Source organism: Coniophora puteana (genome assembly GCF_000271625.1).
Source record: "Coniophora puteana RWD-64-598 SS2 unplaced genomic scaffold CONPUscaffold_11, whole genome shotgun sequence".
Taxonomy (NCBI): Eukaryota; Fungi; Basidiomycota; class Agaricomycetes; order Boletales; family Coniophoraceae; genus Coniophora; species Coniophora puteana.
In genome coordinates, this window is record NW_006913063.1 from 521,920 (window position 1) to 533,787 (window position 11,868).

At 50.7% G+C, this 11,868-nt stretch overlaps 3 protein-coding genes across 3 annotated transcripts; 2 read left to right on the forward strand and 1 right to left on the reverse strand.

Annotated features, from left to right (window-relative positions):
• Positions 1-74: 74 nt before the first annotated feature.
• Positions 75-1,675, reverse strand: CONPUDRAFT_156845 (terpenoid synthase; the record flags this gene model as incomplete). Its single annotated transcript, XM_007773841.1, has 6 exons — positions 75-134; positions 196-693; positions 751-1,054; positions 1,124-1,243; positions 1,308-1,426; positions 1,535-1,675. The coding sequence occupies 6 exons, from the start codon at positions 1,673-1,675 to the stop codon at positions 75-77; spliced, it is 1,242 nt and encodes a 413-aa protein (XP_007772031.1).
• Positions 1,676-4,053: 2,378 nt separating this feature from the next.
• On the forward strand, positions 4,054-6,339 carry CONPUDRAFT_156846 (cytochrome P450; the record flags this gene model as incomplete). The annotated part of the gene is made up of 11 exons (XM_007773842.1): positions 4,054-4,517; positions 4,569-4,650; positions 4,705-4,778; positions 4,846-4,860; positions 4,926-5,200; positions 5,295-5,359; positions 5,419-5,458; positions 5,518-5,528; positions 5,584-5,769; positions 5,832-6,125; positions 6,187-6,339. 11 exons carry the CDS (start codon positions 4,054-4,056, stop codon positions 6,337-6,339), a joined length of 1,659 nt encoding a protein of 552 aa, XP_007772032.1.
• Positions 6,340-7,698: 1,359 nt separating this feature from the next.
• Positions 7,699-9,926, forward strand: CONPUDRAFT_156847 (cytochrome P450; the record flags this gene model as incomplete). Its single annotated transcript, XM_007773843.1, has 11 exons — positions 7,699-8,106; positions 8,167-8,210; positions 8,266-8,347; positions 8,405-8,478; positions 8,606-8,916; positions 8,977-9,029; positions 9,100-9,139; positions 9,205-9,215; positions 9,275-9,304; positions 9,396-9,557; positions 9,624-9,926. 11 exons carry the CDS (start codon positions 7,699-7,701, stop codon positions 9,924-9,926), a joined length of 1,518 nt encoding a protein of 505 aa, XP_007772033.1.
• Positions 9,927-11,868: the final 1,942 nt, after the last annotated feature.

The window sequence follows — 11,868 nt, forward strand, 5'->3', positions numbered from 1 at the left end:
TGCGTCTAGAATGAGAAGTTAGTTGTCAGAGATAGGACTGACATTGGTCATTGGATTAGTTGGCGTAAATATTATCAACCCAGCAAATATGTGCCCGTCAGGACGGGGTCATTGTTACGGATACCCGAGACGAACTGCAGTTTGTGTCGGTTGTGAAGCATACCTTGACTAGTAGTGCACGTGATAAATAAATACAATGCACATGGAAGCGAGGCTAAAGAGCATAAGCTGGATACCGAAGTACGTCTTTGGCGATACTTTGTTTTGAGCCACCGTGTACGTTTGGATGTCAACAGTCTCGACCTTGACCGAGATGCGCGTATTCTCTTCAGCCAACTCTGCCTCCTTCGCACTGAGCCTCATTACCCTCCCCTGCCTATCTCTCTCGCTGTCATAGACGCAGTACCGATGATTAATGATGCTCCACTCGATGTTCCCTACGATCCAGTCAACCAGACCTTCGCCGTACCGCTGCAGCATATCGTACGTCTTCGCGTCGTATTTTCCCTTTGCGAGAGAAATAGCCGATCGAGCGTCCTCGAAGCGCTTTAGTGCGTGATGGAAGAGCGAAGCAGCGTGGTTGAATCGTGCCTGCAGAGGTAAAGATGCCGTGAGCGGGTCACGGGTCATGACAGTGACGATGTTGTTCAGCGCTCCATTGTCGTCTAGTTCTTTCTTGTACGAGTAAATGTCCTAAACCAACACATGTGCGATGAACAGAGTTTCTCAGAGCCTGATCGTGCCACATACGTTTGCAATGAACACCGCATCCAGTGCATAGTTCTCCATGTCCGCCACCACCTCGTCACGAAGCGTTTCGTCATTGAGGTACAGCTTTCTTGTCGCACGCATGAGCACGAAACAGGGTCGCGTTCCGATTGTCTCGCGACGATATTCCATGTACGCCTCAACGGTACGGATCGCATCCTTGTCTTCGAACAGCTCGCGATCCTCGGCCTCTTTGATGACGCACCGCGCAAACGCGACGTTGGACTCAAGGACCTGAGGCCAGTGGAACGGGTTAATGGCGGATTTGAGGTCGTTAGCGAGGGATCTTTCATATGACAAAGTGTAAATGTAGTGTTAGTGTTCGAGGATGAATAATGACGGCGATGAAGCTCACTTGGTCATCAACTTGATGAACGGATGAGGGTTTAAAACATCACGTCCCGCTTCCGGATCGCCAAGAACCTTGATCCAGATCTCGCTGTTCCGTGTGGAAATTTCTGTGGGTTCTCGGTCGCTGACCATCCACAGTGTCTAAACTCAGTCCGATAGGCAAAGAGGATGAATCAAAATCCACATACGTCATCTCCTCGAGCATGAACGACATCGTCATGTACGCCAAAATAGCGCGGAGCTCCTTCTCGCTTGCATACGGCCACGCGAGCGCCGCCAGCAGAGGCATTTCCGCGTTGTCCACCTCCTAGAACAGGATAACGATCCCATATAGCCGTATACAATGATAAACATCGGACCCAATAATAGGATAGTGAGCGAATTTTATTCGACAGGACGGAGAAGATGGGCGTACGATAGCAAAACCCTTGGGCAACGTCTCGTTCACCCATCGTTCATAGCCTATACGGGCTGCATCAAAATGAGGACTGATGGTGTTCCCCACTTTCTTCGGGCAGAGCGCAAGAAGGTCTGGGATTTCGTAGCATCGTGCCATGATTGGCGATGGAAAATTGCGACGGATGACTGCTGGGGGGTGATGTTATCCGGAGGACTCGTCTGGAGCCGACGTTGAATTAGTGGGGAAAAGCCCATTAATTCCCAGTTATTATACCTCGTCATCCCCCGGTTTGCCGTCGAGAGAGCCAGCTAGAACGGTGATATGTTCACGCGTGTCCGATGGGTGTGCTATAGCATATGCAGTCTAGTGCAGAGCCAAATGCCAAAGTTGAGTTCCACAATCGAAGAATGAGGGGGATGCGGTAGGGGAGACGCCATCATTACGCCCACCTCTGTCATCGTGACGAATGGTCCTCGATCGGATGAGCATGCGCACGTACCGGGGAGTACGAATTCCGAGTGCGCCGCCTGACTTCCCCTGTTCCGCTGTCGAACTTTGACCTTTGGTCTGCGTAATTGAGTTATGGACTCCCGAGTCCAGATAGTCGGCGCGCCTGGCACGGAGACGACACATATTGAGCGTCCACTATTGTCAAAGTATCCAAGCTCTGAACTGAAAACGATACCGCTTCGTCTTGGCGGAGTTTTACAGCGGTATCTTGATTATTCGTTCGCACCAACAATACGCCATCAACGGAACAGTGCTGTCCACAGGCGCCAACGAGGAATCAGTTACGAGAGATTAGTATCTGCATAACCCCTTCACCGGCACTACAAGGAAGCGAGCAAAGAGGCCGTGCGCCTCCCTGAGGTGCTTTCGAAGAATAGCGTATGGAAGAGCGCACGAAGGTCCGGCTGAGAGCGGGACGTGCGGGACACCGGATATCAGGGTAATGATGAGGATGTGGCGGCGCTAGTGATCTGAAATTTCAGAACCGTCTCGCAGACGTCCTAAAGAGCTTGTTCTGTGGGCGTCGATCGATTAGATCAACGTATCCAAATCATGGGGCGCAGTCACAGCTGGCGCACCCAAGCACCCACTTGTCGCAAACAAGTTAGTGCGGACTCATTACGCGCTGACGCAGAACACCGGAGCGTGAGCTCCAAGTGTCCGATCACTCGCCGTTTGAGCTATGTCTGCCAGAGGGCGGATGGATATCGAAGCCACCAACCGATATGAGGCGTTGAAGCCTGTGTGGTTATTGCCTATATTAGAAGATAACGCGCCGTGAAGCTGGCGGCGCGACCCCGAGAGGCCGGGACACATCGCGGGAGGTGCCATGTTACGGACCGCACAAAGGGATGGCGAATCGATCTGATCCCACCGAGGTTCTCGGCTCTACTTCGGTCTACGGAAGAATTCATTGTCAGCTGAGCGTAGCAAACACTTTCTTTGATCGAGTGTAAATTGAAAAATATTTGCCCCACCGTCTGGAGGCAACGTTGGATGGCGGCGCACGTGGATGTTTGTCTTGAGAAAGTGGGTCTGTAAAACGTTTTTGGCGGTGGGAGGTTCCTTGAAGTAACGTGGCATGTTATGGATTCATTCCAAACCTCCAACTTCGAGCCTTAACCATATGCGTCCTGTAGTAGGCAGGCTGCTGGCGTGGGCGCTTGCGGCGTTCGAGCCCGACCGGCGGGCTGAGGCGGGGCCTATTGGCGTCCACGACTTTACCTCCTCGGAAGTAAGCTATCACAGACATCGCGCGCTTCTGTGTATGTGGTGATCTACCAGCTGTTGAAAAAAGCTCTGAGAAAGAACCTGAAAGATAAGCCTGTGCTGGATCCCGCGAAAGTTGGGAGATGACCGAGCCGATCATTTGGACACACGCGAGCGACGCCATGCCAGTGTTGCAGCGTACGCTGCTGCCTCGTCCTAACTGAAACAGATTATTGGAGAACGTTGCGATCATGATAAAAATGATAAGTTATGTCAAATGGCCCATAAGTGACGAGTGCCTTGCCGCTCACCTTCACGATGTATCCAAATGTCGACACATCGATCGCAACTCGCACAGTGATTCCAATCTGCAGTACTCACAAGGTTTCTATCAAGGGACCATTGATTCCGCCGAAGCCGCCACCGCCGCTATCCTTTCTCTACTTGCTCAACGAAAAAAAAATGCAGAACGCCGCAAGGTGTGCGTCTTGTGTGTTGGATTCGTTGGATTCGGAAGTGCACATGGATAAGCGACGGCAAGCAGCAGCCGAGCTGAAAGCGGAGTTTCAGCTCGGCCTGGAGCGTGCCGAATCGTGCTCGCTTGCCGCAGCGCGGGACACGAGCTCGGTGGTCCTCCTCACCTTCCTTGTGCGGTGCCGACCTCGAGCCTGAACGACTTACCTGCTGCCTCACCTCATCGACCGCGTCGATACGCTTTCCATGAAGACCGTATACTATACATGGAGTCGCGAAGGCTGACGTGAGGTATATAAACGCATCTTTTCCACCAAGCACTGGCCAATTAACAGTCAACGATGTCCTCAGTCTCCAGTACACTCGATCAGCTCTTCGCAACTTCCGAGCGACTTCGACCATCCCTTTCTTCTATATCTCAGAGGCATGGGGCGCTTGATGTGTTATTGATCTCCCTCTCCACATTGGCTCTGCTACACCTAGCCCGTACCACACGGCGTCAGTGGAACGCGACGCGTCTTCGCGGCCCCCCAAGCACGAGTTTTCTCACGGGCGTTGGGGAGGTACTTTTCGAAGCATCTGACGCAAGCATACTGTATGAAGAATGGGCGAACACTTTGGGCCCTGCCTTCTCTGTGTCAGTGGGTCTCGGACGCTCAAGAGTGGTCCTCTGCGATCCGAGGGCGGCAGCACACGTGTATGCGCGCGATTCGACGGTTTATCGCAGATCACAGCAAATGCGGGATGCGATCGCTAACATTGGTGGGCACAACTTGTTATGGGCGGAAGGCGACGATCACAAGAGGTACGTGTCACGGCGTTCGCTTTTCGCGAATGATTTGGCTGATGATCATAGACATCGACGGGCGATGATTCCAGCGTTCAGCAATGCTGCCATCCGTCAACTAACTCCGGTGTTTATTGATGGCGCATATAAGGTATATACATCGAAATTTTGCTGTCTTTCATCGTCGTAACGCTTCATTGTGAAGGTTAAAGAAGCTTGGGAGGGCTTGATTAACGAGAGTGCAACTACGGGGAGTGTAGAGATAGATGTGCATGCCTGGTGTGTTCGCTTGAATCCTTATACTCAGATCATCCTCCTGACTAGCGTCGTGGTCTCTGTGGTGTAGGATGAGCCATCTCTCGTACGTTTTCTTCTGTGCTACAACACTTCGAGTTTCCCTCATTTCGCTCAACGGTGCATTGTCAGTCTTGATTCAGTCGGTATCGCCGGTTTCTCCCATGACTTTGCCACCCTCGCGGGCGCTCAACCGCCGGTGGCTACAATTTTCGACTCGATCCAGGCTCGCGCGCCAGAGCTGAGTAAGAACAAGCGACACATCCTAGGTCTCGTCATTCCTTGGCTTTCTCTGCTCCCCAAGAAGCATAGGGCTATGGTGGGCGATCTAAATAAGGCCCTCGAAGATGCTGCAAAGTCGTTCCTTGAGCGGGCACATCAGGGAAGTGCAGGAATAGTCGGCATTAGTGGGAAGGATAAGTCGATTCTCGCTTTATTGTGCGAGTCACCTGAGCTTAGGTTCAAACGTTATCATTGAGCTAATGTGTTGCCGTTGTTCAGCGAGGTCTGAAGCTTTGGGCAAGGGTGAAGAAATGTACATGTCGACAGATGAGGTTCTGTCTCAGGTGAGTACTGGTCTACAGTGCAGTCAGCTCAATGACAAACTCACCTCGCTCTCGATTAGATGAAGCTACTGATCCTCGCTGGCCATAGGACTACTTCGGGTAAGATCATTCGCACACCCTTATTCCGAACTTGCTGACCAGCATATACGCCGATACAGGCGCATTAACGGTATGAATGTTCGTTGCTGTGCGTTTACTCCGAGGATCTTATACAGCACTCACAGAGGATCTTAAACTACCTCGCCCAGCACCCGGAAGCCCAGAGTAAACTCCGAGATTCCCTTCCGGAATTCGCAAGCTCGGACCCATCGTATGAGCAGCTCATCAACGATCTCCCCTACCTGGATGCGGTCATCACCGAGTGCCTGCGTCTTCAGGTCTCCGCGAGCGCCGCCGACTTTATTCGAATCGTGAGTGCTCTCACCCCATGTCAATAACAGGCTCGAAACTCACACGTCCAACAATATCTCAGGCAGACGAAGATGACGTCATTCCTCTCAGCCAACCCATCTATGATGCTTCCGGAAATCTTCTAACCAGCATCGCCGTGTCCAAAAGCACGATCGTATCCGTCCCCGTCTGTTACATGAACCGCGCATCTTCGATCTGGGGCCCCGATTCGCGCGAATTCCGTCCAGAGAGATGGCTAGACGAAGATGGGTTGCCGTCCAAAGCACGGGAGATCCAAGGACATCGGCATATACTCAGCTTTTCTGATGGCCAGAGAGCGTGTCTCGGAAAGGCGTTTGCGCTGGCGGAGATGAAGGTGAGGCGTGGTTCTGTCTTAGTGATCGAATCGGGATGCTAATACCGGTGGCTTGGCGAAGGCTGTTCTGTACGTGCTGATCAGGTACTTCATCGTCGAGATCAAGGGAGGCGATGATACCCTTAAGGGAACGGATGGACAACCGCGCCTTCCGCGTGCTGCTGTGATGGATGGCTTGGGTAGTACTCTCAGGGTGAAGCAGGCTGAACAATAGTTCTTGCATTACTTAGTACGTTGGTCGTCAATTATGAGTTATCACGCTTGGAGTAACGATAGCATATCCTTGTCTCGTAATTACCCAAACGTGAAGTGGTTGCAACAGTTTTGGATGTTACTCGCATCTTCTCGTAAATGTATGGGTTGCATTCACCGTTGTACTTCTTTAGAATGTTATGTTTCCTTTCTCTTTCTTCTCTCGAAAGTCTGGCAAGTGTCCAGATCAACCTTCGTAGACCGGCTGTGAGGTAACCTACGATTCATCCTACGTCCAGCCGCATCCTCCTGTACCTTAGCTCAGTCGTCAGCTTTATATGCCGATGGTACCGTCAAATGAATAAAATAAAAGTTCCTCAGAGTCTACAGAAAAGTGTGGCTTTGTGACAGCTTATGCCAGGCATTGATCTGTAACTAAACTCTGTCGCCATAAGGGCTGTGTATTCTCAGCTCAGCCGGAAGAGGATTGGTTTCGTCGATGGGAAAAGCTGAGGGCATTGCTCTGATAACTGGATGACGACTGTTGTAACAGACGGCTGTCCGTGAGCTCGAACAGACTCATGATACAACCAGACGGTGATAAAATGCTGGCACCAGACTCATGTTGATGGTGATTCGAATGCTGCAGGCCTCCAACAATCGCCCGCCTTATATACCCCCAAATAGCGCCTACACATCCTTGTAGGATATGCACAATCAGTAAGCAATACTGCGGCGCCTCAATCAACGCTTATTAATCGATGCGTCTTATTGCTGCGTCTTGCTAATTAGCGCCGACACACTGCGCAATACTGCGCTACAAATATTCGCAAACGAAAGTAGTCCGTTATTGTAATAATACGGTGTGTCATTCTGATTGAAAAGGGATTGTGGATTGCGCCTGCCTGCAGCCGGAAAATCATGATGAACTTTGCGACAGGTGCAAGGACAGGCATTGGAGTCGGCGGCATTTCCCGTGCGGGACATAAATCGCTTCGTACGCAGATTTACGCTCTCAACCGGTCTGCAGCGCCCTGTGTATGTCAACGCAAATTGGTCCCAGATTTAGCAAGCGGTATTTCAAGCACAACCTGCCCTTGTATGAGCTGTGTTCCTATTGTTTTTTCCCTAGAGACGTTCTCCGAAACTTTTCCCGAGCATCATATTAACGTGTGGAGTATCCTTCGGGGAGCTTGAAATAGGCGCCAGCTCCGGGCATCACGGTGAGTTCTTAGCCCGCTCCGCAGCGCCCTCCGCAGTGAACACGTATCTGTGCGTAGAAATGCTCTGAGTACACGCGCCATATATATAAGGATAGCGTTATGTCAGACCATCCAGTTCAACGTACACGCATACAAGCTCAGTAACAACGCGATTGACGATGCCACTGACGCTACCGACCACGCTCTACCGCACATCCTTGCCCAATTTCGCTTCGCTCACTTATGTCTCGTGGACGATAGACGTGTTTCTGGTCTCTCTCGCTGCTTTCGTACTCCTGTGCGCTACTCGTACTACTGCTCGCCGTCAATTCACTACCACGCGGCTTCGCGGTCCACATAGCACCAGTATCCTCACAGGTGTTGGCGGCACACTTAGAAAGGCCAGGGACGCAAGCGTTCTGTATGAAGAGTGGGCGAAGACATTCGGGCCGGTATTTTCGGCTCCTGCTGGTCTTTGGAGCTCAAGGATCGTTCTATGTGACTCACGTGCGGCTGCGCATGTTTACGCTCGGGATACAGCAGGGTACCATCGCCCACAAGCAACACGGGATGAAATTGCTCAAGCTGTATGTGTGGGCACGTGTAATGAACCGTTTTTTTTATGATCGTGACGGATTTTTTATCAGGCAGGGCATAACCTGTTATGGGCAGAAGGGGATGTTCACAAGAGGTGCGCATTGAGCCATGACTTGGGGATCTACATGAGTTCATACTGCGGATATAAGGCATCGACGCGCGATGATTCCTGCATTCAGCAACGCTGCCATCCGCAAGCTGACGCCGGTATTCACTGATGCAGGGTATAAGGTATGTTGACGGGTACTACTTGGACATACTAGCAACCGTTTACTCATCAACACCTAGGTCAAAGAGTCTTGGGAAATATTGATTGCGGAAAGCGCGGAGAAAGAAACAGCGGTTATTGAAGTACAAAGCTGGTTCGTATACTTTGTTTACGCCTTTGTTATCACCATAACCGTTATTAACCCTGGTTTGTATAGGATGCAACGCATTTCGTAGGGGTGATTGTCGCTCAGTAACTGTATACTCACGACCTCTTCTCAGTCTGGACTCCATCGGTATCGCCGGTTTCTCGCACGACTTCGGCGCCCTCTCAGGTGCTCGGCCACCTGTGACGGCGTTCTTCGACAGACTGCATGAACGCCAAATTGCTGAACCCAGTGATACGCGTGACCTGTTAGCGCTAATCTTGCCTTGGGTTAGCCGCCTTCCGCACAAGGACTCCAATTTGGGTGTCGAGATGAACAGGTCTCTCGGAGAAGCGACAAGACCGCTGCTGGAGAACACGCGAAAGGAAAAAGCAGGAGAGTCTAGTGGAGGTGGAAAGGAAGAAAGATCCATCATCGGCTTGCTCAGTGTGTTCTGGTTTTATATTAGTTTACTGAATGGCAATTCTTATTTCGCGTTGCATTTAGTAAAGTCCGAAGGACTTAGTGAAGGTTCAGAGATGCACATGTCAGCGGAGGAGGTTTTGTCTCAGGCATGTCGCCTGCATAGCATGTCGACGCGTGTTTCTCACTATGAGCTTCATACCTCAGATGAAGCTTTTGATATTTGCCGGCCATGAAACGACATCTGGTAAGTAAACCATCGTATCGCTCATGGCGAGTATGATCAGCTGACTGATGTGTATATTGTTGCAGTCGCTTTGACGGTGATGAAACCCCCTGGCACAGCTGTGCTCTCTCTGGCTGATAAGTGCTATATTTATAGTGGATGCTGTTCCGCAACCTACATAATAAGGTACGTCTTTAAATTTATACACTTTGAAAATAATAATATTTTCTTTTTTTTATTCTTTATTTTTCTATTGACGGGACTTCGCCTTGCACAGAACCAGAGCGCCCAAACCAAGCTTCGCGAATCCCTCTCCGTGTTCGCAAACTCCGACCCATCGTATGATCAGATGACCAATGGATTGCCTTACCTCGATGCGGTCATTACGGAGAGCTTGCGCCTCCAAGCAATCTCAAGTGTCAGCGACTTCATCCGCGTTGTAAGACTTCTCCCCACATCTCCATCTCTCACGCTCAATATGTCCTCCGATCACGGCTATACTTAGGCTGGTGAAAATGATATCATTCCTTTGAGTCAACCTATCCGGGATGCTTACGGGAGTCTTGTGAACAGCATTACTGTCGCAAAAGGTACACTCATCTCTGTATCTCCAGCATACATGAACCGGTCTTCGCTCATCTGGGGATCGGGTTCGCGCGAGTTCCACCCCGAACGATGGCTGGACGGAGACAGACTTCCAACCAAGGCGCGTGAGATACAAGGGCATCGACACATACTGAGTTTCTCAGACGGGCAGCGGGCATGTCTCGGGAAAGCGTTCGCGCTAGCCGAGGTCAAGGTGAGTTAGTCGCTTTCGTGTTCAACTGAGAATGTGAGAAGCTAAACTTGAAGTAACCTCGAGGCCGTGATCTCGGTGTTAATCAGATACTTCGTGTTTGAACTAGAGAACGTTGATATGGAGGTAGAAAGGGCGGGCCCAGTTTCATCCCGGCTGCGGGTTGTGGGAAAGGAAGGGACAGGAGTGCCACTTCGCGTCAGGCGGGTCGACCAGTAGATATGCCAGATGCTCCGAGGACTTGGACCTTAAAAGGGTGATATTACTACAGCATTGACTTCAATATATGCGCTCGTTGAATTGCATCACAATCAGAATGAACACAGGATGAACGTTGATGAACACAGGCCTTGCTGCCGGAGTTGTGAGATGTTGAATCCAGTGCGCGCGAATGAACGTTAGATTTCCGGTGGCGTGTGAACTCTGGTCGGGGGTTTCGTTCGACTTTGATCTTGCAAGTACTCGCTAGAATCTCAGAAATTCACCTTTCGCTCATTGAGCTTAAGAGGTCAACCTTACTTTTATATCTTTCTCTCAGGCATTGTGGCCACCACAATAACTAGGCTACACCAACCAACATCATGTAGGCAGCCTGATATTTTCTTCGTACCACTGACAAGACCTTGTGCTCAGGAAGAGCTTGATACAGCCATTTGGGATCATATCACTCACATCAAAGATTTTGCAGTGATTAATGAGCTCCATAATCTGTAATATAATCGTCAAACGGCTTGCGCTAAGGTTGACTCTAACCAGCATCCAAGTCACCCTAGACTTTGGTTCCAGTAAGTTCGATTCGTGATATGTCGATGAGAGCGGGTGACCCAGTAAATGTTTGATTCAAGTTCTGGCCATTTTACAGAACGTCTCACAGCATCCCGCTCCTGGCAGTCCTTTTCAGTGGCTGAGTGATATGATGCTGTCCAACGCGCGCGCAGGTGACCATGCCATGGTCGTTGAGCCAGTGCGTCGGTCGGCACAGGACTTGGCAGGACTCAGCCCTGCAAGCAAACAGTGAGTGATGATTTGTTTCCCCGGAAGCTACTGTGTAACGTATGTAGACGTACTTTGGTTATGCTTACGACAATCCTCCCCTTGTGCGCCAGTGCATGTCTTTATCTCCTTGCCAAGGGATGGCTCAGAAGACGACGCGCTAGGTATCGAGAGCTGACATACCCTCGACCATATCGGCGAATCTATTCGGCTGAGTCGCGCGTACCAACACATTCCAACGAACATTTGTCAGGCTCCTCAGTCAGCTCATTGCCTTCGCTACAGCAACTCAGCTTCATTACGTCCTATGGCAGCTTGCATCCGCCTCAACAATTGAGCTCCTCCCAAATAGGTTTCACCAATCAACCTCTTGGCCCCGTTAGTAATCTGGATGCGGCCACCGTTGATGGTCTGTGGCGGTTTTTTATCAGGGGAGGGGAAATCAATGGAGGAAGTCGATCTGCTCGCCCTCTGCCACCAATCCCTGTGCTGTATCAGAGTCAAATCATTCCACCCCCTGTGTTGCCAGTGTCCCACCCTACTCCTGTGAAAGTAGGCGACATGAGTCGCTTCGCTCGCCAGCCAATGGTTGTTGAGCTTCCCCCCGTCTATAATCAAGGTCTTCTTTATCGCATCTAACTATATCCATTACGTACGATGTCTATCTGTAAATCCCTAGCTCAGTAGCTACTACACGCCGTCTGGTTGGTGTGCGAAAGGTGTTGACGCTATACCTAGCAATGACGTGGAAACACCGACATAGTTTTGAGCACCAACATGGATCTCATACGCCACGGGCGACAGGGGGCTAAATATCACACCATATTCAGATACTGCAGAGAAACTGCCATTTTCTCGGGAGACAAATGGAGGTTGAACTTGAAAGGGGGAGGGAGAACTGAAAGCCTTCTTTGCATGACATGACCCGCGAGAAAAGCCACGCAACTCTAATTGTGGTCAA